This window comes from Sus scrofa, chromosome 1, assembly GCF_054392235.1.
Source record: "Sus scrofa isolate SSC_HxYL_T2T_F1_AM1 chromosome 1, Sscrofa_HxYL_maternal_Yorkshire_Landrace_v2.0, whole genome shotgun sequence".
Lineage (NCBI taxonomy): Eukaryota > Metazoa > Chordata > Mammalia > Artiodactyla > Suidae > Sus > Sus scrofa.
This window is the reverse complement of record NC_139383.1, coordinates 236,954,752-236,978,576: the sequence shown is the minus strand read 5'-3', so window position 1 is coordinate 236,978,576 and position 23,825 is coordinate 236,954,752. Positions and strand designations below refer to the sequence as shown.

Genomic DNA, 23,825 nt, shown 5'->3' with positions numbered 1-23,825 from the left:
CACACGCTTGAGAAGTCCTGTCACCATCATATAATGCTGTTTCCTTCTTGCAGGAAGTAGATGCAGATAAGGGCTATGACTACATTTTATTTAAAAAAATATCCTTAGGTCTCAATGTGTTTTCTAAAAAATCCAACTGAGAGCTGAGAACATCTGTCCATCCCATTCTTAAGACTCTTGTTTTTTGAAGCCTGTTTACATATTCATTTGGTATATATTTCTTTTTTCTTTCTTTCTTTTTATGGACACACCCACAGTATATGAAAGTTCCTGGGTTAGAGGTTGCATTGGACCTACAGCTGCCAACCTACACCACAGCCACAGCAATGCCACATCTGAGCCACATCTGCAACCTACACCACAGCTCAGGGCAACAGTGGATCCTTTAACCCATTGAATGAGGTCAGCGATTGAACCCACATCTTCATGCATACTAGTCGGGTTCTTAACCTGCTGAGCCATAATGGGAACTCCTGGTTCTTTACAAGTTAATTGTGGAAACTTTTTTTTTTCTTTTTTTTTAACTTTTGTAACCCAGACAAGGCAAAAGAAAGTTTTAACTGTTTATTATCTAGGTCTATATTTTTGACTCAAGAGAGACAGTAAAGTCAAGGGACTCTCATCTTACCTTCATTGCATTGGATTCCCCTCTGCTAAAACACTCTCTTGCTTTTTCCCACAGGAAAAAGAGTGGTTTTCCACTCTGAGCTAAATTCCTTTGTTTGCATCCCATTTACTAAGTATATGATAACAATTCTGAGGTCTAAGGTTATTTGCACATCAAAAAAATCCTAATTTGGGAAGAAAGTGAAAAAGGTGAGAATAATATTTGGCTTTTGTTTGACATTGCACTTAATAGAGAATAAGATAAAGTCTCTTTTCTGAATACTGATAGTGTACTATAATATCCGTGTCATTTTGAAGAAAGGGAGAACCTTGCCCTGAGTGGGAAGTTGTCATTAATTCTGTTCAACCCTAAAACAGCTTTGCAAGTTCTAGTACCTAGTATTCTGGAAGACTCTAGAAACCAAGGATATGGCAGGTAGGGCAAAAAGTGGGAGAAAATCAAGAGAGCAACTGATAAGGTTTATAATGTGTGATAAATGTTTGACACAATGTTTGATAAATATTTAGCAAATAGATGAAGAGGTGTTGGCTTCATCAGGTTCCTGGTGGTCACACACTCAGTGTGGTCCCAGTGTTTATTACAAGCCTACCCCCCCACAATTTGCACATTGTGGGAAGAGGCTGGTAAAGCACTGCAACAGTCCAAGTTCCAATCAAGTTAACTGAATTAAAGGCAGGGGTCCAGTCCACAAAGGACAGTGGAGTATCAGGCAGGGAAACTGACACAAAACACCTTCCTATTGACTGATCCACTGAGGAATGAAGATAGCCCTTGGGAACCATCCCTCACCATATATAGTAAGATGGGGGTCACTACTATATTTCTAGACCCAGTCATGACAGACTCTGGCTCTGGTACTTGTAGGGACCCATCAGGATGAGAAAACACAGTTCAGGTCAAAGTTTGTTAATATAAACCTCTTGATATAGTTTAAACTATGTATACATCTCAGAAGCCAAAAGAGATGACTCTCATGTGCTGAAATGTAGTTTTTCAGTTTTTTCAACAACTGAATGGTAAAACCCTTCAAATAAACAAATTAAATTTTCATGTACATACCAGAATTTATTTTTATTCCTCTTACGAAGAATAAAGGTGAAGACTTCTTTTTCTTTGTATTCTAAATTTGTCCCATGGCTCTGATCATTAGATATGGAAGTAATGATACAGGAATAACCATGACAACTGGAGTCCCCTAAGTATCTGAATAGCTGTAAAGCAGATTTGGAAGTGACACTCCTTCTTTCAAATACTTGTCCATGGGGTAGGATGGAAATATTTCTAGCAGCTCTCTGGAGACTGAAAGATCTAATAAAAATTTTTAAAATGTTTAACATCAGTCAGGTGGGCATTTAGGTGCTATAAAAGTCTAACTTATTTTTTAATTTATAGAAAGATCGAAACTTAGCATATTGTTTCTAAATGCTTATACCATGAGCATTTGTTAAAAAAGCACATCGCCTTTAGGAGACGAAGTCCTCGGGGGATAGTTTGTCATCTCTCATCATCTTTCTTGTGAAGTAGATCAAGAGCAAGGGAATGTCATCCACACTGTAAACTTGGTGCCACATATAAACCAATTCTCTAATCATAGTACAGAAATGATCCAAGTAGGGAATAAGCACTAGCTTTATTTGCTCATCTGCATTGTAATCTAATGAGATAATAAACTCAGCATATCAACAGATAATTCCATTTCTTATATCATATAATATTTTCATGCAGATAACAAAAGGTTTTGTTTCACAATTTTACTGCTGTAAGTTAAATTGATTCAATTTAATTAACAAGCATTTATTCAGTGCCTACCTGTGCACAGCACTATTCTAGGCATACAAAAGGGTTAGAAGATATGATCCCTTCTTATAGGGAGCTTATAATCAGGACAGGAAAGATGATTCATGCATATAATAAACCATCTTTATAATTTACAAATTATAGGAAAATCAATAAAATATAGACTCTAAGTTAAAGACACAAGAGTTCAAAGGAAGGCTATCAAGAAGTGTTGTGATTAGGAATGAAGGCTAATAAGGAAAATGTGACCAGAGGAGGTCATCTTGAATTTGGTTTGACTGAAGTTATAAGAACATGAATTGGCAAAAGAACACAGTGCTCTTTCTATGGCCAGGAGAAGACTGAAAAGATGAGAAACTAAAAAAACAGGACAATAAAAATCAGCATGCCAATTGTAGGGAATAGCAGGCAAATTGGGTTAGGTGGTTGGGGAGACACTGAGTTAAGACATATTGAACTCACAAAACAAAGCTGGCTGAGAGCATTGACTGTTACTATTCAAAGTAAATTTAAACTTTAAATAATAATGCTCAAATATATCTATAAACTAAAGCCCCTACCCCCATAAAATATGTTTTCATAACCTTAACAAAAAAGCAAAGAATAAGTATAGAATATCAGAATATAAGCTCAGGAGATACAATGAGGTCATGATGAGACTGTGATGGAATAATAATCACTTATGAAGTCTTTTTTTTTTTTTTTAGCTTATAAAGAGTTGTCTAAAACCCATGTATCTCCTTAAGGTGAGAGACCTGCAACCCAGTGCAGATCAAGCCCCTAATTTACATATGATTTTTCTTCTAAAAAGCCCTTAACGTTTCATACAGAGTCCAGCAGCAAATAAAGAGTTTGAGTACATGTTTGTGGGGACCATGGATGGGGAAAAAGAATGAAAAAGGAAAATGATGTTAATTTCAAAAAAAATGAGTAGATGAATGATTATAAAAATACTTTATGAAGATATTTCTGAACTTAGAAGAAAAAAAGAGGGTGAAATATTCCTGTTCCCTGGCTAAGAAAACTAAGGCAGAATAAATGTATAAAATGAAAGTCCATATAAGTAAAAGGTTATAAGTAAGCCAGTTACCTGTACTGCTGCATCACACACACATAATTTGTTGAAGAAAATGTCAGGGGACTGGCTCAGGGGAGAAAGTGGTAGTGCGGGAACAAATGCTTAATTCAGAATAAGGTAAAGGACCTTCCTTCATAACTAGGACAGGTGATGTCTTGATTGACCACCGAATAACCTTGATAATCCATCAGGTTTAGAACAGAGAAATAGCAACTCCACATGTTTGTTTTCAGGGCCTTCACATAAATTACTGGTTTCAAACAGCACGATGAGGAGTACTTCTGGGCCTCCAGGATATCTGTGACTGTTACTGGCTGCCAGCAGCTGCAGCTGTTCAAAAAAAAGTAAAATTGAAATAAATGAATAAATAGGGAGAGAGAGAGACAGATGGACAGACAGATGGAGAAAGAAGATGAAGAAGTAAATGAAAATTGAGCCTTAAGAGTGCCTAAGGGTTTTGCTTGAGGTGATCTGAAATCTCTATCTTCCAAATGTGCTTCATGGTGCCATAATACTTAAAGTTTTTATATTCCAAACTTTTGTTATCTCTTATTTTACAAAATCCTCACAAATTCTAAAGACAGGAGGAAAAATTTCTGCTTATTACTGTTTATGTAATTAATATAGAAATTTATTCCTGGAGTTTCTGTCATGGCTCAGTGGTTAACGAATCCGACTAAGAACCATGAGGTTGCGGGTTCGATCCCTGGCCTTGCTCAGTGGGTTAACGATCCAGCATTGCCGTGAGCTGTGGTGTAGGTTGCAGACACAGCTTGGATCCCGTGTTGCTGTGGCTCTGGTGTAGGCCAGTGGCTACAGCTCCGATTAGACCCCTAGCCTGGGAACCTCCATATGCCATGGGAGCGGCCCTAGAAATGGTAAAAAGACAAAAAAACAAAAAGAAAAAGAAAGAAATTTATTCCTTTCAAAGTTTTCCAATGTAAGAATTCCTCATTGTCTAGTATGTGTTCAGTAGATACTTATTGACTATTACATATCGGGTCTTATATTTAAGTCCTAAAGAAGCAACTATAAGTAAGATACAGTCTCTGCCTTCATAAAGATTATATATATCTTTAAACAAATTATGGGAAAATACCAAATAAAAACCATGTGATAACATTATATCATTATTTAAAACAATATTCCTTAACTAGAATTCACATCTTAGAAATCAGAACATTTCATTCACTATTCTAATACTCATCTGCAAATATCAAGTTGTAGTCCCAATCTAAAGCAAATACAAAAGCTCTACAGCAGATATGTGTGACATATGCTTCCAACTATATAATGCCCAGCAGAGACTTACTTCAGCTTTAATGACACACATAGACTGAAAGTGAAAGGATGAAAAAATATTTTATGCAAATGGAAATCAAAAGCGTAGGTAGCTCTATTTCTATCTGACAAAATAGATCTTGAGCCAAAAAGTGTAATAAGAAAGAAGGTAATTATGCAATGGTTGAAGAAGACAAAAATAAATGTCTTTAATAAATGATGAAAATACAAATAGAAAGATATTCCATGTTAATGATTAGAAGAATTAATATTGTGAAAATGTGCATACTTCCCAAAGCAAACTACAGACTCAGTGCAGTCCCTATCAAAATTCCAATGGCATTTTTCATAGCAATAGAAAAAAAAATCCTAGAGTTCATAAAGAACCACAAAATAACCACCAAATAACCAAAGCAATTTTGAGAAAGAAGAACAAAGCTGGAGGCATCACACTTTCTCATTTCTGTTTGCATAAAAACAGACACAAAGATCAATGGAATAGAATAGAGAGCCCAAAAATAAACACACACATATACAGTCAGTTAATTTTTGACAAAGCACCAAGAATATACAGCAAAATGGATAATCTACTCAATAAATGATGCTGGGAAAACTGGATATCCACATGCAAAAGAATGAAACCTTATACCATAAACAAGAATCAACTCAAAAAGATTAAAGACCTGAATATAAGATCTTAATGCATAAAACTCCTAGAAGAAAACAGAGGAAAAAGCCCTTCGCATTGTCCTGGCAGTAATTTTTTTGATTTGACACTGATAGAAAGGGCAGCAAAAGCAAAGAGAAATAAATGGGACTACAATCAACCAAAAAGCTTCTGCACAACAAAGGAAACCATAAATAAAATTAACAGGCAAACTAAAGAATGGAAAGAAATTACAAACCACATATCTAATAAGGGGTTAATATTCCAAAATATACAAGGAACTTATATAACTCAATAGCAAAAAAGATAATAATAATAAAATAAACCAATTTAAAAATGGTCAAAGGATATGAATAGACAGTTTTCCAAAGAAGACAGATGGCCAAAAGGTACACGAAAAGGTGTTCAAAATCATGAGTCATCAGAAAAACACAAATCGAAACCACAGTGAGGTATCACTTCATGAATATTAAAATGTCTAGTATCAAAAAGGCAAGAGATGGCAAATGCTGAAAAAGACAAGGGGAAAAGGGAACCCATGTGTACTGTTTGGAATGTAAGTTAGTTGAGCCACTATTCAAAACAGTATAGAGGGTCTGTAAGAAATTGAGAATAGAACTACCATATAATCCAGCACTCCCACTTCTGAATTGATAGCCAAAGGAAATTAAATAATTTGTATTCCTATGCCAATGCAGCATTACATATATACACACACACAACATAATATTACTCAGCCTTTTTTTTTTTTTTTTTTGGCTTTTTAGGGCCACACCTGCAGTATATGGAGGTTCCCAGGCTAGGGGTTAAATCAGGGCTGTAGCTGCTGGTCTATGCCAGAAGCACAGTAATGCTAGATTCAAGCCACATCTGTGACCTACACCCCAGCTAACAGCAATGCCAGATCCTTAACCCACTGAGCAAGGCCAAGGATTGAACCCACAACCTCATGGTTCCCAGTTGGATTCATTTCCACTATGCCACAATGGGAACTCCTTAATGGGGATCTGGCATTGGGAGAAGGAACCCCCAGAGCATTTGGCATTAAGGACCAGTGAGGCTTGTGTATAGGAGCTCCATGGGACTTAGAGAAACAGAGACCTTGTTCTTGAAAGGTACACAAAGGCTTTCATGCGCACTGGGTCTGAGGGAAAAGCAGAGAATTCATAGGAATCTGAATCAGACCTCACTGTGGTTCTTGGAAGATCTCCTGGGAAAACAGGCAGTGACTGTGGCTCATTGTGGGTAAAGGACATTGGAGGCAAAGGTCTTGGGAATAATCAATAGCAAGTGCTCCTCTAGAGGTGGCCATTTTGGAAAAATATGGTCCTACCCATCAGGGCTGAAAAGCCCCAGGCCAAACAATAATCCAGGTGAGAACACAGCCCCACCCATCAGCAAACAGGCTGCCTAAAGACCACCCCCCCAGGCACACAGCCACCTCCAATCTCACACAGAGACAAAGCCCCATCCACCAGAGGGGTAAGACTCAGCTCCATCTACCAATGGGCAGGCACCAGTCCTTCCCATTAGGAAGCCTAAAGCAAGCCCATGTACCAGCTTCAGCCACAAGGGGTGCAGACATCAGAAGCAAGAGGCTACAACTCTAACAGTCTGCAAAAAAAGAACCACACCAAAAATCTCTATAAAATGAAGAGGCAGAGAACTGTGACTCAGACAAGGGAGCAAGAAAAAAAAAAAAAAAAAACAGAAAAACAACAAAGCAATCTGGAGATTACCAACCTCCATGAAAAAGACTTCAGACTGTAGAAAATATGATTCAAGATCTTAGAGATAAATTGGAGGCAATGATTGATGAATTACAAGAAACTTTGTGCAAAGAAATACAAGATTTAAAGATTAAGCAAGCAGAGATGCAAAATACAATAACTGAAATAAAAAATTCATTAGAGGCAACCAACAGCAGAATAGAGGAATCAGAAGAATGAATAGGTGAAGTGGAGGACAGACTAGTGGAAATAACCAATGCAGAACAGAAAAGAGAAAAAAGATTGAAAAGAAATGAAGATAGTCTAAGAGAACTCTGGGACAACATTAAATACACCAACATCCATATTATAGGGGAGCCAGAAGGAGAGGAGAAAGAAAGGGCCAGAGAAAAGAGATAATAGCTGAAAACTTCCCTAGCATGGGAAAGAAATCACTCTCTCAAATCCAGGATACACAACAAGTACCATATAAAATAAACCCAAGGAGGAATACCCCAAGATACATATTAATCAAACTGACCAAAATTAAAGACAAAGAGAAAATACTGAAAGCAGCTAGAGAAAAGAAACAAATAACATACAAGGGAACCCCAATTAGGTTATGGGCAGATTTTTCAGCAGAAACTTTGCAGGCCGGAAGGGAGCGGCATGATATACTTGTGAAGTGGTGAAAAGAGAAAATCTCTAACCAAGATAACTCTATCCAACAAGGCTCTCATTCAGATTGGAAGAAGAAATCAAAAGCTTTACAGACAAGCAAAGGCTAAGAGAATTCAGCACCACTAAACCAGCTTTACAACAAATACTAAAGGAACTTCTCAAGGTGGAAAAGAAAAGGCCACCACTAGAAACAAAAATATTACAAATGACAAGGCTCACCAGTAAAGACATACAAATAGTAAAGGTAGGAAATCATTCACACACAGATATGCTACCAAAATCAGAAATCATGAGAAGAGGAGGTTACAAATGCACAACACTGGAGAGGATTTGCAATTAAGATCAACAACTTAAAACAATCTTGTACATATATAGACCCCTATATAAAAACTTCAGGGCAACTGAAAGCCAAAAATCTACAATTGATACACACACAAATAAGAAAAAGCAATACAAATACAACACTAAAGATAGGCATCAAACCACAAGACAAGAGAAGAAGGGAAGAAAAAAGACCAACAAAAACAAATCCAAAACAGTTAATAAAATGGCAATAAGAACATATATATCAATAATTAATTTTTATATTTCCTTATATATATATATTATTTCTACTCTACAGTATGGAAACCCAGTTACACATACATGTATACATTCTTTTTTCTCACATTATGTGTTCCATCATAACTGACTAGACAGAGTTCCCAGTGCTACACAGAAGGATCCCATTGCTAGTCCATCCTGAAGGCAATATTCTACATCTAATTACCCCAAGTTCCCAGTCAATTCTTTAATTTCTTTGATTAATGTTTTATAGTTCTCAGCATATATGTCCTTTACCTCCTTGGTCAGGTGTATTCCCAGGTATCTGATTTTTTGGGGTGCAATTTTAAAAGGTATTGTATTTTTGTATTCCTTTTTTAATATTTCACTGTTTATATACAGAAATGCGACTGATTTCTGAATGTCAATCTTATATCCTGCTACTTTGCTGAATTTGTTGATCAGTTCAAGTAGTTTTTGGGTTGAGTCCTTAGGGTTTTCTATTTATAGTATCATGTCATCTGCATACAGTGACAGTTTTACCTCTTCTCTTCCTTTTTGGATGCCTTTTATTTCTTTTGTTTGTCTGATGGCTATGGCTAGGACTTCCAGTACTGTGTTGAATAACAGGGGTGAGAGTGGACATCCTTGTCTTGTTCCAGATTTTAGTGGGAAGGCTTTCAGCTTTTCTCCATTGAGTATTATATTTGCTGTGGGTTTGTCATAAATGGCTTTATGTTAAGGTATGTTCCCTCTATACCCACTTTGGTAAGAGTTTTGATTATGAATGAATGTTGGACTTTGTCAAATGCTTTTTCTGCATCTATTGAGATGATCATGTGGGTTTTGACTTTTCTTTTGTTAATGTGGTTTTTGACGTTGATTGATTTGCATATGTTGAACCATCCTTGTGCACCTGGGATGAATCCCATCTGGTCGTGGTATATGATCTTTTTGATATGTTGTTGAATTTGGTTGGCTAAAATTTTGTTGAGAATTTTTGTGTCTATATTCATCAAAGATATTGGCCTAGTTTTCTTTTTTGGTGGTATCTTTGTCTGTTTTTGGAATTAGAGTGATGGTGGCATGGAATTAGGTGATGGTGATGGTGATTGGAATTAGGGTGATGGTGGAGGTATTTTTTAATTTTCTTCTTGATTTCCTCATTGACCCACTGGTTTTTTAGTAGCATGATGTTTAGTCTCCATGTAGTAGGTTTTTTCTCATTTCTTTCCCTGTGGTTGATTTCTAGTTTCATGCCATAGTGGTCAGAGAAGATACTTGAAATAATTTCTATACTCTTAAATTTATTGAGGCTAGCTTTGTGCCCTAATATATGATCAATTCTTGAGAACGTTCCATGTGCACTTGAGAAGAAGGTATATCCTGATTTTTTTTTGTTTGGATGTAATATCCTGAAAATGTAGATTAAGTCTAACTTTTCTATTGTTTCCTTTAGAATCTCTGTTGCTTTATTGATTTTCTGTTTAGAAGTTCTGTCCATTGATGTTAAAGTCTCCTACTATGATTGTATTCCCATCAATTTCTCCTTTTATGTCAGTTAATATTTGTGGTAGGTATCTGGGTGCTCCTATATTAGGGGCATGCATATTGACGATTGTAATATCCCCTTCTCGAATCGATCCTTTTGCCATTAAATAGTGTCCATCTTTGTCTTTCTTTATGGACTTGGTTTCAAAGTCTATTTTGTCTGCTATGAGCATTGCAACTCCTGCTTTCCTCTCTGGTCCACTGGCATGAAACATCTCTTCCCATCCCTTCACTTTCAATCTATAAGTGTCCTTTGCCCTATGGTGCGTCTCATGTAGGCAGCAGATTGAAGGTTTTTGCTTTTTAATCCAATCTGCCACTCTGTGTCTTTTTATAGGAGCAAATTGACATTTAAGGTGATTATTGATAAATATGTATTTATTGCCATTTTGAACCTTGTTTTCCAGTTGATTCTATGTTTCTCTTTCTTTTTTTGGTTGGATGACTTCCATTTATTTTCTGTTTGAATACTTTTCAGTTTTTGTGAATGTAATGTCCAGTTTTGATTTGTGGTTGCCCTGTTTTTTAAGTATGTTAACCCCTTCCTATATCTGCTTGCTTTAGCCTGATAATCATTTAGGCTCAAACACATCTTTTAAAAAAAAAATGAAAAAGAATCTAATTTTTCTTACTTCCTTTGCCCTTCCTTTTCCTCCTTTTTTTGTTTTTTTTTTTTTTAATTCAGAGAAGCCCTTTCAGTATTTCTTTTAGAATGGGTTTTGTACTTATGTACTATTTTAGCTTTTGTTTGTTGGAGAAATTTTTTATTTCCCCTTCTATTTTAAATGATACTCTTGCTGGATAGAGTATTCTGGGTTGCACATTTTTTCCTTTCAGTGCTTTAAATATATCTTGCCACTCCTTCCTGGCCTGTATTATTTCTGTAGAGAAATCAGCTGATAGCCTTATGGAAGTTCCCTTATAATTAACGCTTTGCTTTTCTCTTGCTGCCTTTAGAATCCTCACTTTAACTTTTGCCATTTTTATTATAATATGTCTTGGTGTGTGTCTGCTTGGGTTCATCTTGTTTGGGGCCCTCTGTGCTTCCTGTATCTTAATATCAGGTTTTTTTAGATTTGGAAAGTTTTCAGCCATTTCTTTAAATACATTTTCAATCCCCTTTTCATTCTCTTTTCCTTCTGGAATTCCTATTATGTGTAGATTGGCCTGCTTTATATTATCCCATAGGTCTCTTATATTGCTTTTATGTTTCTTCATTTGGTTTTCTGACTGCTGTCCTGTTTGGGTGATTTCCATTATTCTATCTTCCATGTCACTAATTCGTTCCTCTGCATTATTCATTCTGGTCTTTATTGCCTTTAGTTCAGTTTGTAGCTCTGCAAATGAATTTTCTAGTTTTTCTTGGCTTCTCCTTATATTTTCTAGTTCCTTTCTGAGGGAATCTGCATTATTATTCATATCCTCTCTTAATTCCTTCAGTATTTTCACTATTTCCCTTTTGAACTCAAAGTCTGTCAGACTGCAAAGGTCTATTTCATTGTTAACTGCTTTAAGTGAGTTCTCCTGTTGTTTTAACTGGGAATGGTTTCTGAGCTTCTTCATCTAGCTTGTGTTTTTGTTTGCTTTTTTTTCTGTGAATTTGGGTAATCCAACCTGTAGTGTTATAAGTCAATTTCTAAGCAACAATACCCCTTTGTATTTTTGGAGGGAGTTACTTTTTTTTTTTTTTTTTTTGCATGGGAGTTTGAATCTTTGCTGTCTCTTTCTTTAGTGTGAGCAGTCTGTTATCCTCAGGATGCCCTGTGTATTTTCGGGGAGAAGGGGGAAATGGGTAGGGCCAGCATTCAGTCCCTGTTTGTTGGGCTGTCAACAGAAGCAGGGACCTGCAGGAAGGTAGCACAAGTTACTCCCATTCGCAGGGCCCTGGGCAGTAGTAATGAGCTCTAGAAGGATTTGCAAGGTGACCAGATATTTTGGCTGTAGCTGCAGCAGGATACATGAGTTCCAGGAGTGAGACCAATAAAGGATTGTATTTTATTGCAATGCCCACCTTTGAGGTGACTGGAACCACAGGTGGTGCCTATTCAGGGACCCCTAGTAGGAGTGGGCCATGATCATCTCCAGCTTCTGTGATAACTGCAGTGGTTTGCCTCTGCCACCTTTAGACCATGTATGAAGTGATCCGTCTTACTTCGCTTACATAGGAGGTGCTGCAGAGGCTTTTCCTAGTTGTAGGATCCTGGGAAGTGATAGAGATCTGAGATATAGGTACCGCCCTGAACATTCAGCATTGGCAGCAGCAGGGCTGGTATGTTTGCAAGGGTGCACAAGCACCAATAGTTGATTTGGTCACAATGCCTTCCTCTGTGATGTCCTTGAGGTGAACTGGGGTTGCAAGTTGTGCCTATTCACCAATCCCTAGTGGTGTCAGGCCACTGCCACCTCTGAGCCAAAGATAACTGTGGTGGTTTGCCCCCGCCACTTGTAAATCATGCAAGAAGCACCTGGTCCTGCTTAGCCCCCACACGATGTGCTGAACAAGGTGCTCTTAGTTGCAGGTTCCTAGGAAGGACAGTGATCAAGGGTCTGGGCCCCTCCCATTACATTTGGCAGTGGAAGCTGCAGTGCTTGTGTGTGCTACTGGGGGATTGAGAGTAACATGAGATAGTGTTCCATTGTAGTGTCCTTCTCTGTGATGCCTTCTGAAGTGGTTGGGGCTGCAAGTGATTTTTGTTCAGGTATCCCTATCTGTGGTAGGCCACACCCATTTCTGGACTCAGGGATAATTGTGGTGGTTTGCTCCCACCACCTGTAGGTCTGGTCCACCATGGGCTAGCAACGGGCTTCCCTCTGTTGGAGACACCAGGTCTGAGGTGGGCCAACAAGTGACTTCTGGTCATGAGGGATTGCACCTGAGAGGCACAATCTAGGTTGGATAGTGCAGCTTCCTGTGGGGAGGGGTGGCCAGGAGCAATCCAAAACACTGCACAGCTTCTGGCAGGGCGGGTCAAGGCAGCCTGGAGCTATGCAGAGTGGGGTGCTTGGCTTTCACCTGGTAGGGGCAGACCCAGAGTACTGCAAAGCAGTGTGTGGCTTCTTGCAGGTTGAGGCAGGGCCTGGAGCATGCCCAGAGTGCTGCAAAGTGGTGCATGGCTTCTCGCCAGTCAAGGCAGGGCCCAGAGCACACATGGAGCACTGCAAAGCAGCACATGGCTTCTCATGGGTCAAGGCAAGTCCCAGAGTGCTGCCAAGCAGCACACGGCTTTCTGTGAGGTGGGCAAGGTGATCTGGAGCTCTGTGGAGTGGCATAGGGCTATCTCCAGGTCAGGGTAGGGCCCAGATCCCTGCAACCTGGTGCGCAGCTTCTTGTGGGGCAGTGTGTGGCAGCCTGGAGCTATGTGGTGTGGTGCAGTGCTTTCCCCAGGTCAGGGCCCGGAGCACTGCTAAGGCTCGAGGCTTCTCCTGGGTCAGGTTGGCTCCAGTTTCTCACAGGTGGGGGGCATGGCCCAGAGAGCCACTTCTACACTTCCCACAGGGCAGGGTGCTGTGCCAGATGCTCCGCTTTCTGCAATGGTAGGGGCAAGTGCACGTAAGCTGGGGCATAAGGAGTTTTTTATGGCGGTGGCCTGCCCCTTCTCCTCTCCCCTCCCCAACAAAGGTGCCTTATCTCTCCTGTGGGTCTGGATCTTCTCCCAGGTTCCCTTTTCCATGGCTTTCCACTCCCCAGCCATTAGGGTACCACTACCACTGCTCATGGTGCACCACTCCCTAGACTCTTAGGCTGTCTCCACACTACCAACCCCAGCCCACTCCCAGGGACTGACCTCTGGAGTCTAGGTCTCAGCACCCAGCCCTGACCCAAGCTTCTCAGACTGTGGTGTCTGTACCAGTGGTTCAGATGATGTGTGCTTCTCTCACTCTGTTTTTCAGTTCTCAGACCTGCTGCTGTGCTTTCCTTGGCATCTTGGAAATCCCTCTGACTCCACTGATCTTTCTGTAGGTTTAGGTGGCTTCCAAGGGTGTGGGTTGCCTTTCTCCTTCACAGCTCCCTCTCAAGAATACTTGTCCCATCCTGATTTCTTTTTCCTCTCTCTTTTTTTTTTCTTTTGTTCTACCCAGTTTTGTCAAGAGTTTCTTGCCCCTTTTGGAGGTTTAAGTTCTTCTACCAGCATTCAGTTGATGTCCTGTGTGAGTTGTTTTACATGTAGATTTTTTTTTTTGATGTGTTTGTGGGAGAGGGTGAGCATGTCCTCTTACTCTTCTGCCATCTTGCCTCGCTCCCTCAATAATTACATTAAATGTAAATGGACTAAATGCCACAACCAAAAGACACAGACTTGTTGAATGGATACAAAAACAAGACCCATATACTTGCTGCATTCAAGAGACCAACTTCAGTTCTAGGGACACATACAAATTGAAAGAGGATGAAAAAAAATATTCCATGAAAATGGGAATCAAAAGAAAAGTGGAGTGGCAATATTCATATCAGCAAAAATAGATCTTAAAGAATTATATAAGAGACAAAGAAGGACATTACATAATTATCAAAGGATCAATCCAAGAAGATGTAATGATTATAAACATATATGCACCCAACATAGGATCGCATCAATATATAAGACAACTGTTAACAACCTTTTAAAGGAGAAATTGACAATAACACAATAATAGCGGGGGACTTTAACACCCCACTCACAGCAATGGACAGATCATCCAGACAGAAAATCAACAGGCCTTAAAGGATGCATTATATCAGATGGACATAATAGATATTTATAGAACATTCCATCCTAAAGCAGCAGAATACACATTCTTCTCAAGTGCACATGGAGCATTCTCTAGGATTGATCACATTCTTGGCCACAAATCAAGCCTCAGGAGATTTAAAAAAACTGAAATCATATCAAGCATCTTTTCCAACCACAACACTATACGACTGGAAATCAACAAGAAAAAAAACTGCAAAAAAAACACAAACACATGGATACTAAACAACATGCTACTAAACAACCAATGGATCACTGAAGAAATCAAAGAAGAAATTTAAAAATACCTAGAAGCAAGTGACAATAAGGACACAACAATCCAAAACCTATGGGATGCACCAAAAGCAGTTCTAAGGGGGAAGTTTATAGTAATACAAGCCTACCTCAGGAAACAAGAAAAGCTCAAATAAACAACCTAACTTTATACCTGAAGCAACTACAGAGAAGAACAGACAAGATCCAAAGTTAGCAGAAGGAAAGAAATCATAAAGATCAGAGCAGAAATAAATTAAATAAAAACAAATAAAACTATAGAAAAGATCAATAAAACTCAGAGCTGGTGCTTTGAAAAGATCAACAAAATTGATAAGCCCTTAGACAGACTTACCAAGAAAAAAAAGAGAGAGGACTCAAATCAATAAAACTAGAAATGAAACTAAGTTACAATGGACATCACAGAAATACAAAGGGTCTTAAGAGACTACTACAAGAAACTATATGCCAATAAAATGGACAATCTAGAAAAAATGGACAAATTCTTAGAAAAGTACCATCTTCCAAGATTAAACCAAGATGAGATAAAAAAGATGAACAGACCAATCACAAGTGCTAAAATTGAAACTATGATTTAAAAACTTCCAACAAACAAAAGTCCAGGACCAGATGGCTTCACAGGTGAATTCTTTCAAACATTTAGAGAAGAGCTAACACCTCTCCTTCAGAAACTATTTCAAAAAATTGCAGAGGAAGGGACACTCCCAAACTCATTCTATGAGGCCACTATCACCCTGATACCAAAACCAGACAAAGATACCACAAAAAAAGAAAACTACAGGCCTATGTCACTGATGAACATCGATGCAAAAATCCTCAACAAAATACTAGCAAACCTCATCCAACAGTACATTAAAAGGATTGTTCATCATGACCAAGTGGGATTTATCTCAGGGATGCAAGGATTTTTCAATATCTGCATATCAATCAGTGTGACACCCCACATTAACAAACTGAAGAATAAAAACTATATGATTCTCTCAATAGACACAGAAAAAGCTTCTGACAAAATCCACAAACATTTCTGATAAAAACCTTTCAGAAAGTGGGCATAGAGGGAACCTGCCTCAACATAATAAAGGCCATATATGACAAACCCACAGCCAACATCATTCTCAATTGTGAAAAGATAAAAGAATTCCCTCTAGGATTAGGAACAAGACAAGGATGTCCGCTCTTGCCACTACTCTTCAACATAGTTTTGGAAGTCCTAGCCATGGCAATCAGAGAAGAAAAATAAATAACAGGAATCCAAGTTGGAAAGAAAGAGTAAAACTAACACTGTTTGCAGATGACATGATACTATACCTAGAAAATCCTAAAGACTCTACCAGAAAACTATCAGAGCTCATCCATGAATTTGGCAAAGTTACAGGATACAAAAATTAATACACAAAAAATAGATTGCATATCTATATGCTAACAATGAAAGATCAGAAAGAGAAATTAAGGAAACAATCCTATTTGCCATCACATCAAGAAGAAGAAAATACTTAGGAATAAACCTACCTAAAGAGACAAAAGACCTGTACTCTGAAAACTATAACACACTGATGAAAGAAATTAAAGATGACACAAATAGATGGAAAGATATACCATGCTCGTGGATTTGAAGAGTTAATATTGTCAAAATGACTACACTACCCAAGACAACCTACAAATTTAAAGCAATCCCTATCAAATTACCAAGGACATTGTTCACAGAACTAAAACAAAACATTTTAAAGTTTGTTTGGAAGCATAAAAGACCCAGAATAGCCAAAGACATCCTGAGAAATAAAAATGGAGCTGGAGGAATCAAGATCCTGACTTCAGACCCTACTACAAAGCTACAGTCATCAAAACAGTATGGTCCTGGCTCAAAAACAGAAATACAGACAGTGAAACAGGACAGAAAGTCCAGAATTAAACCCATACACCTATAGTCAACTAGTCTATGACAAAGGAGGCAAGAGTATACAATGTAGAAAAGACAGTCCCTTCAAAAAGTGGTGCTGGAAAAACTGGACAGCCACATATAAAAGAATGAAGTTAGGACACTTCCTAACATCATACACAAAAATAAACTCAAAATGGATTAAAGACCTAAATATAATACCGGATACCATAAAACTCTTAGAGAAAAACATAGGCCAACCATTCTCCGACATAAACTGCAGCAATATCTTCTCAGATCCACGTCCTAGTGTAATGACAGTAAAAACAAAATAAACAAATGGGACTTAATCAAACTTAAAAGTTTCTGCACAGCAAAGGAAACCCTAAACAAAATGAAAAGACATCCCACAGAATGGGAGAAAATATTTGCAAATGAAGCAACTGACAAGGGAATAATCTCCAAAATTTATCAACACCTCCTGCAGCTCAATACCAAAAAAACCTAAAAACCCCATCAAAAAATGGGCAGAAGTTCTAAACAGACAGTCCTCCAAAGAAGACATGCAGATGGCCAAAAAACACATGAAAAGATGTTCAACATCACTCATTATTAGAAAAGTGCAAGTAAAAAACCCACTATGTGGTACCACCTTACGCCAGCCAGAACGGCCATCATTAAAAAGTCTACAGACAATAAATGCTGGAGAGGGTGTGGAGAAAAGGGAAACCTCTTACACTGTTGGTGGGAATGCATATTGGTGTGACCACTATGGAAAACAGTATGGAGATTCCTCAAAAAACTAAAAATAGAATTACCATTTGATCCCGCAATTCCATTCCTGGGCATCTAGCCAGAGAAAACCATGACTCAAAAAGATACATTTACTGCAATGTTCATTGCAGCACCATATACAATAGCCAAGACATGGTGGCAACCTTAATGTCCATTGACAGAGGAGTGGATAAAGAAGATGTGGCTCACATACATAATAGAATATGACTCAGCCATAAAAAGGAATGAAATAATGGCATTTGCAACAACATGGATGGACCTAGAAATTATCATGCTAAGTGAAGTTAGACAGTGAGACACCAACATCATATGCTATCACATACATGTGGAATCTAAAAAAAAAAAAAGATTTAGAACTTTGCAGAACAAATACTGATGCACAGACTTTGAAAAACTTATGGTTTCCAAAGGAGCTAGGCTGCAGGGGGAGAGGGATGGGGCTGGGAGTTTGGGATGGAAATGCTGTAAAATTGGGTTGTGATGACTGTTGTACAACTATAAATGTAATAAAATTCATTGAGTCAAAAAATTTCAAAAAAAAAAAAAAGAAGCAGAGAGTAGAATGATGGTTGTCAGGGACACGAGGTGCTGGGTAAATAGGGAGAGGCTGGTAAAAGGATCCAAAACCTTTTAGATATATGATGAATAAAGCCTGAGGATCTAATATATAACATGTGACTATAATTGATACTGCTGAATTGCATAAATGAAATTTGCTAAAAGAGAAGAACTTTTGTGTTCTCACCAATAAAAAGAAAAAGGTAAATATGTGATATGATGAATGTGTTAATTAACTGGTGGTGGGAATTTTTTCATAATGTATATGTATATCAAATTATCACATTGTACACTTTAAATGTGTTACAGTTTTGTCAATCATTCTTCAAGAGCTGAAAAAAAAATTTTTAATGCAGTTAAGAAACAAGTAGCTTAAAGACAAAAAAAAAAAAGACAAATCTAACCCAAGGACATGGCATTCAAAGTCACTGCATCACTTTTGCTGCCATAATGGTCAGACAACATAAAAGAAGTGTAGTGTTCAAAGAACTATAGAGAAATGGGGCTCAATCCTGATCGCTTCTAAATTTGTAGTAAAATATAATCAGAAGACCTACATATCATTCTTTTGTTCCTTCGTGTGAACTAATAAATTTCTTTTCTACTTCAACTAACTTGGGTTGAGTATTTTTTTTTTTTAATTACATGGGGTTGGGGGGAAGCCCTACTAATAAATGAGCTTTAGAGTTAGGAATGAGGGAAGAGTTGGAAAAGATTTCCACCGAACTTAGACATCACTTTCCTACACAGAGGGCAAAGCACATCAGTAATTTTGGCAAACAGGAGTATAACTCATTCAAATAGTTTAAAAATTAGGGAGGTTAAAAAGTAAGAGACAATGAATTTGGGATGGCTCTGGGAAATCAATAGTGGTGAGCCCAGAGGATACTATTAGTATCTTCCAAGTGTATCTTTCAATGTATAAAAATAGTCAAAATGGGCAGAAGAGATTTTGTATCCGTATCTGCCATTTGTATGACTATATGGATGTTTTTTTCATCTTCAATGAATTTGCAAGATCTCTTTTCTACCACTCCTGCTACATTTATATTCGTGACTTGTTCTTTCTCTTTTCTTTCTCCCACTGGAAAACAACCACATCTCCTGGATATGATGCCTGAAAAGGGTGGACAGTAAAGGGTGACTTGCTAGGTCAATAGTGCCCCTCTGCATCAAATGTCCCATTTGGAGAGAAAAAAAAAGGAAGAGTATACTGTTTATAGTGGTGGGGGGAGTGCAAACATAATGTAGCTCTAACCTGCTCGTGCAGCTGCCATTTTCTTGTTTCGCAATTTGTTCTCCAAAGCTTGCTACACAATAAAAAATAGAAAGAAGAAGAACATGAGACTTCCTGGTGTTTTCTACTACTTGACGTTAATAAAGATAAATATTTCTCTGAAATAAATTGCATCTTACCTGTTTCATCTTCTTTTTTAGATCCAAATTTGCTGCCTTCTGGCCCTTTGCAGTAGCATTGAGATAATATATGGTCAAACTAAATTTAAAATAAAATAAATGGTTTTTTTCAGTTCATCAAAATTCTTCTTAAATTTATATTCACTAAACCATAGAATGTTGGTACTAGTATGATTTTAAGATATTTTCTATTTAAACCTCTATTTTATAGATAAAAGACTAAGGTACAGAGAGGTGAAAAAGCACATCAGAATCACACAGTGACCAGGGTGGACTAGAATTGGGCCCCAAGGCTCCTCCTCCACAGCACACAGCTCTGGCTCCTATACCTTGCTGCCTAATTTTAGCTTCTCCTTGGAAATGTACTAACATCCCTTTAAATTATAATTTAAAAGAATGTATACATGTATGTGTAACTGGGTCACCATGCTATCCAGTAGGAAAAAATTGTATTGGGGAAATAACAATTTTTTAAAAATCTAAAAATAGGAGTTCCCATCGTGGCATAGTGGAAATGAATCCACTAGGAACCAAGAGGTTGTGGGTTCGATCTCTGGCCTCGCTCAGCGGGTCAAGGATCCGGCATTGCCATGAGCTGTGGTGTAGGTTGCAGGCGCGGCTCAGATCTGGCATTGCTGTGGCTGTGGTGTAGACCAGTGGCTACAGCTCTGATTAGACCCCTAGCCTGGGAATCTCCATATGCTGCGGGTGTGGCCCTAAAAAGACACACACACACACTCACACACTCACACACACACACACACATAAAAATAAATAAATAAATAAATAAAACAGCATTTTAAATCTATACGAGTGGCATCCAAGAGAACAGAAAATCTCTTGAAACTTAGGGAATTTGTCAAATAAAAAGGAAACTGATTTTCCATTTAAATTCCCTCATTTGGCTTTTATAGCTAAGACTATAATTCTCATAGTTGTAGTTAATTAATATGTTTTTTTAATCCATAGGATATATTGTTTGTGTTTCTCCTTCCTTCAAAAAAATATGTTTCAAAAAGAATATTCTTGGCTTCTAAGTGACATTTACATTTCTAAAAAGAGCAAATTCCAACCAAACATTTTTGCAAAAATAAACATGTTCAACTTCACTTAAAGCAAAACAAAGAAAAAAATGCAGTTAAAGAAAGGTAACTGGCATTGCTTTTGATTGCAAATAACTGGATACCGAACACATTTCCTCTACTCACCAACATACCAGACCATAACCTTTATGAGCCATCTGCTGCCAGCAGCACAATTATTGATATTGCTTCAGCTGGATTTATTTCTTATACAAGTGAAGGGAGTTTGGATGAAATTATATACATGAAAACATCTGGTATAATATCTGGCATGAAGTAGGTGCTCAATAAATGTGTGTGTGTGTGTGGCAGGGGGGTGTATCATAACGGTTCTCTTAGAAAAGTACATGGATTTGAAGGAAGAACTCAAAGACCTCACAAGCCATTTGCAGTTCTGTAATACTCTATTTATCCATTACTTTTTTCTGCCTTGAGATGCACTGTCAGTAAGTATTCCTCAGAAGTCATGTTTTAGTCTCCAAAGGATTGAAACTACCTGCAGAGAACTAACTCACTCTACTCAGTTACCCAAAAGCTATCAAAGCTGATGTAATATGATTCACTGGGGAAATTCAAAGTGCTCATAAACGTTCTCTAATTAAAGGTAATAAAGAGCCAAGCTAATTGCATGGGCATCATAAAGTGTTAAAGATGAGACCACAGTATTCAAAAAATCAAATTGGTAATAAACTGAAATTCAGGTTTTAAATCAGAATGTCAAAACTAAAATCTACCTTGTAGGACATCTATTTGACCTTACATTCTGCTGGTTTTCCTCTAGACAGTCTAAATCAGGGGTTGGCAAACTCTGGTCTCCAGGGCAAATCTGACTCCTAGCCTGTTATGTATGGCCCATGAACTAAGATTTATTATTTTTACATTTTAAAATAGTTATATAAGTACTTACATAATATCTTCAATTTTGCCCCTTGGCCAACAAAACCTAAAGTATCTACTGTCTGACCCTTTAAGGGAAAGTGTGCCAACCCTAGGTATAGACCATTTCTGATAAGTGGCTTCCAATCTTTCTGAGCATTCATATTCAGCCTGAACTCAGTGTTTGGTGCTGTAAATGAAGGGAGGGGGGAATAAGAGGTGGAAATAAGGAGACATGGGTTTGAATTTGTATATTAGCCATGTGATTTGGGGCAGACCTCCCACGTGCTTTCAATGATATGATTAATGAAGCCAACTTCTTAAGGTTATTTTGGAAATTAAATGAGTTAAAATATGGATCATGCCTAGGACAAAGGCAGTGTTCATTCCTCTCTCATACTCTCAAGGCAGCATATTAAATCTTTAATTGGCAAAATTAGAACAATGTTGCTCCTTTGCTTAAAAAAAAAAATCTGTCTCTCAGTAAGACTATAGTCGTAAAATCTGAGAATAAGTTGTGTGTGTGTGTGTGTGTGTGTATGTTTTATCTTAATATCACGAAAGGGCCTTGACTCTTAGAAGCCACACAGTACTTATCACGCTTTCAGAAGCTGCTATATCATAAAAACACAGAGAAGGAAAATCTCTTCAAGGGCCATCTGGTGAAACATGCTGCATCCAGGAGGTCATTTTCTAACACATCTGCACTAGAGGTTTACTATCAGATTCTTAATGCCACCCCATGATCAAGGTCTGTAATACATAATAGTAATTTGTTTCGCTATGTAATCCCTATGAGCAATTAGCTCTCCCTCAAAGAAGGCATTATTGGGTAAAAGGGTGCGTACTGGATTTAACTATCAAAGCCCTACGATGACTATTTTGCTATAGTCTCACCTAGGGAAAAAAATCACCTCACCCCTCTAAGTTTTTAATTTATAAACGTGAAGATGATACCTGCCCTCATTGATGTGGCTTCTGACCATAATCAGCACAGAGATGATGGTAACAACTTGGCTCCAAACCAGGTTCATTTACTCAAACCAATGGGCATTTTCCTGAGATGTCCTAGTTTTACCTTTATTTAAACAAATTCAACAATTTGTAACAGATTTGTTCCACTACAGTGTCCATGAGGGTGGTTTCATACTTGTCCTGCTTGACTGAGAGCAGTGGTAATTCCAGACCTTCTATTTAGGAGGGCCTTGGGGTTTGAAAGGAATGGCTGGGGCACTTTTTTTTGCTCTTCCATAGGAAGCATATTTTTTTGCTTAGAATGTAAGTTTATCTGTGGTGACCAAGAGAGTCAGAAACCAATGAAAGTAATATGAGAACAAAAGCCCCCTCTCAAGTTCGCCTTTGGATATCATTTCTGACTTTGAAAGGATAGACTAAATGACCTTTCCCAGACCCTTCTGGTCCTCTGATTCTATTAGCATGGACACACACAGTTATGGATGGCCTTCTAGGGATAATGACAGGGTAATTTGTAAGACCCCTTAAGCCTTTTGCCCTGAAATGTAGCTCAAGGGGAATATTAATTTAGAGGCTCATCATTTCTGTGTGTTCACAACCATCTGCTTTATGGAACAAGAGAGAGGGGTCGAGGGGTGGGGAGGAAACTTGGTGTGCTGATTAGATTTAGCATTTCTGTTTCCCTTGCTTTAGCTGTTTACTGATAATTATTTTGGTTACTTGGGAACAAATCTTATAATCCTAGGCAGGCAAAGACAGATGCAGATGACTGTGAATTACATGCAATAGGATCAGAATATGGCTCATGAATTTTAGCCTCTCACCACCATGTAATCAGTGCTAAATTTGGTTAGGTTTCAGCACAACCCTTGGGGAGAAAGAGAGAGTTGAAAAGGCTGAAACTGAAAAGGAGCAGGAAGAACATTACAAAGGCACTTTCTATGAGGAGGGAAAGCACATACGCCATGACCAAAACAACAGCAATAACTAGTCCAGGATTAGAAAGCTGTCTCAAGATCTTTGCCATCCAGCTTGGGAAATCATGCTCCAGTGTTTCTCCAATGACTTCAAACATCCTATTTTTGCCACTGGGGGGAAAAAAAAAGCAGAGAAGTTTATTTAAAACATGTAAAAACCATGGTTACAGCAAGAAAACTAGAAATCTTTCTCAAATACTGCCTAAGTACTCTTTCAGGTTAGAAATCTGATGTTTAGCTACAACTCCTAATACTTTCACCTCATGTTGCCAACATATGAATAAGATACAGAAATGTTATGCCAACATAAACACATAGTCAATGCATTTAGG

At 38.0% G+C, this 23,825-nt stretch overlaps 1 protein-coding gene across 12 annotated transcripts in view; it reads right to left on the bottom strand.

Moving 5' to 3' along the window:
• Nucleotides 1-2,239: 2,239 nt before the first annotated feature.
• TMC1 (transmembrane channel like 1) overlaps nucleotides 2,240-23,825 on the bottom strand; it is a 397,188-nt gene continuing 375,602 nt past the window's right edge. For all 12 annotated transcript variants that reach the window (XR_014841737.1, XR_014841739.1, XR_014841750.1 and 9 more), the window contains 4 exons: nucleotides 23,479-23,604; nucleotides 19,584-19,662; nucleotides 19,426-19,477; nucleotides 2,240-3,833 (listed from right to left, as the gene is read on the bottom strand). Coding sequence is in view for 9 of the 12 variants with exons in the window: in XM_085018990.1 (XP_084875116.1) it covers nucleotides 3,811-3,833; nucleotides 19,426-19,477; nucleotides 19,584-19,662; nucleotides 23,479-23,604 (280 nt within the window). In the remaining 3 variants the exon portion in view is untranslated. The remainder of the gene's footprint in view (nucleotides 3,834-19,425; nucleotides 19,478-19,583; nucleotides 19,663-23,478; nucleotides 23,605-23,825) is intronic.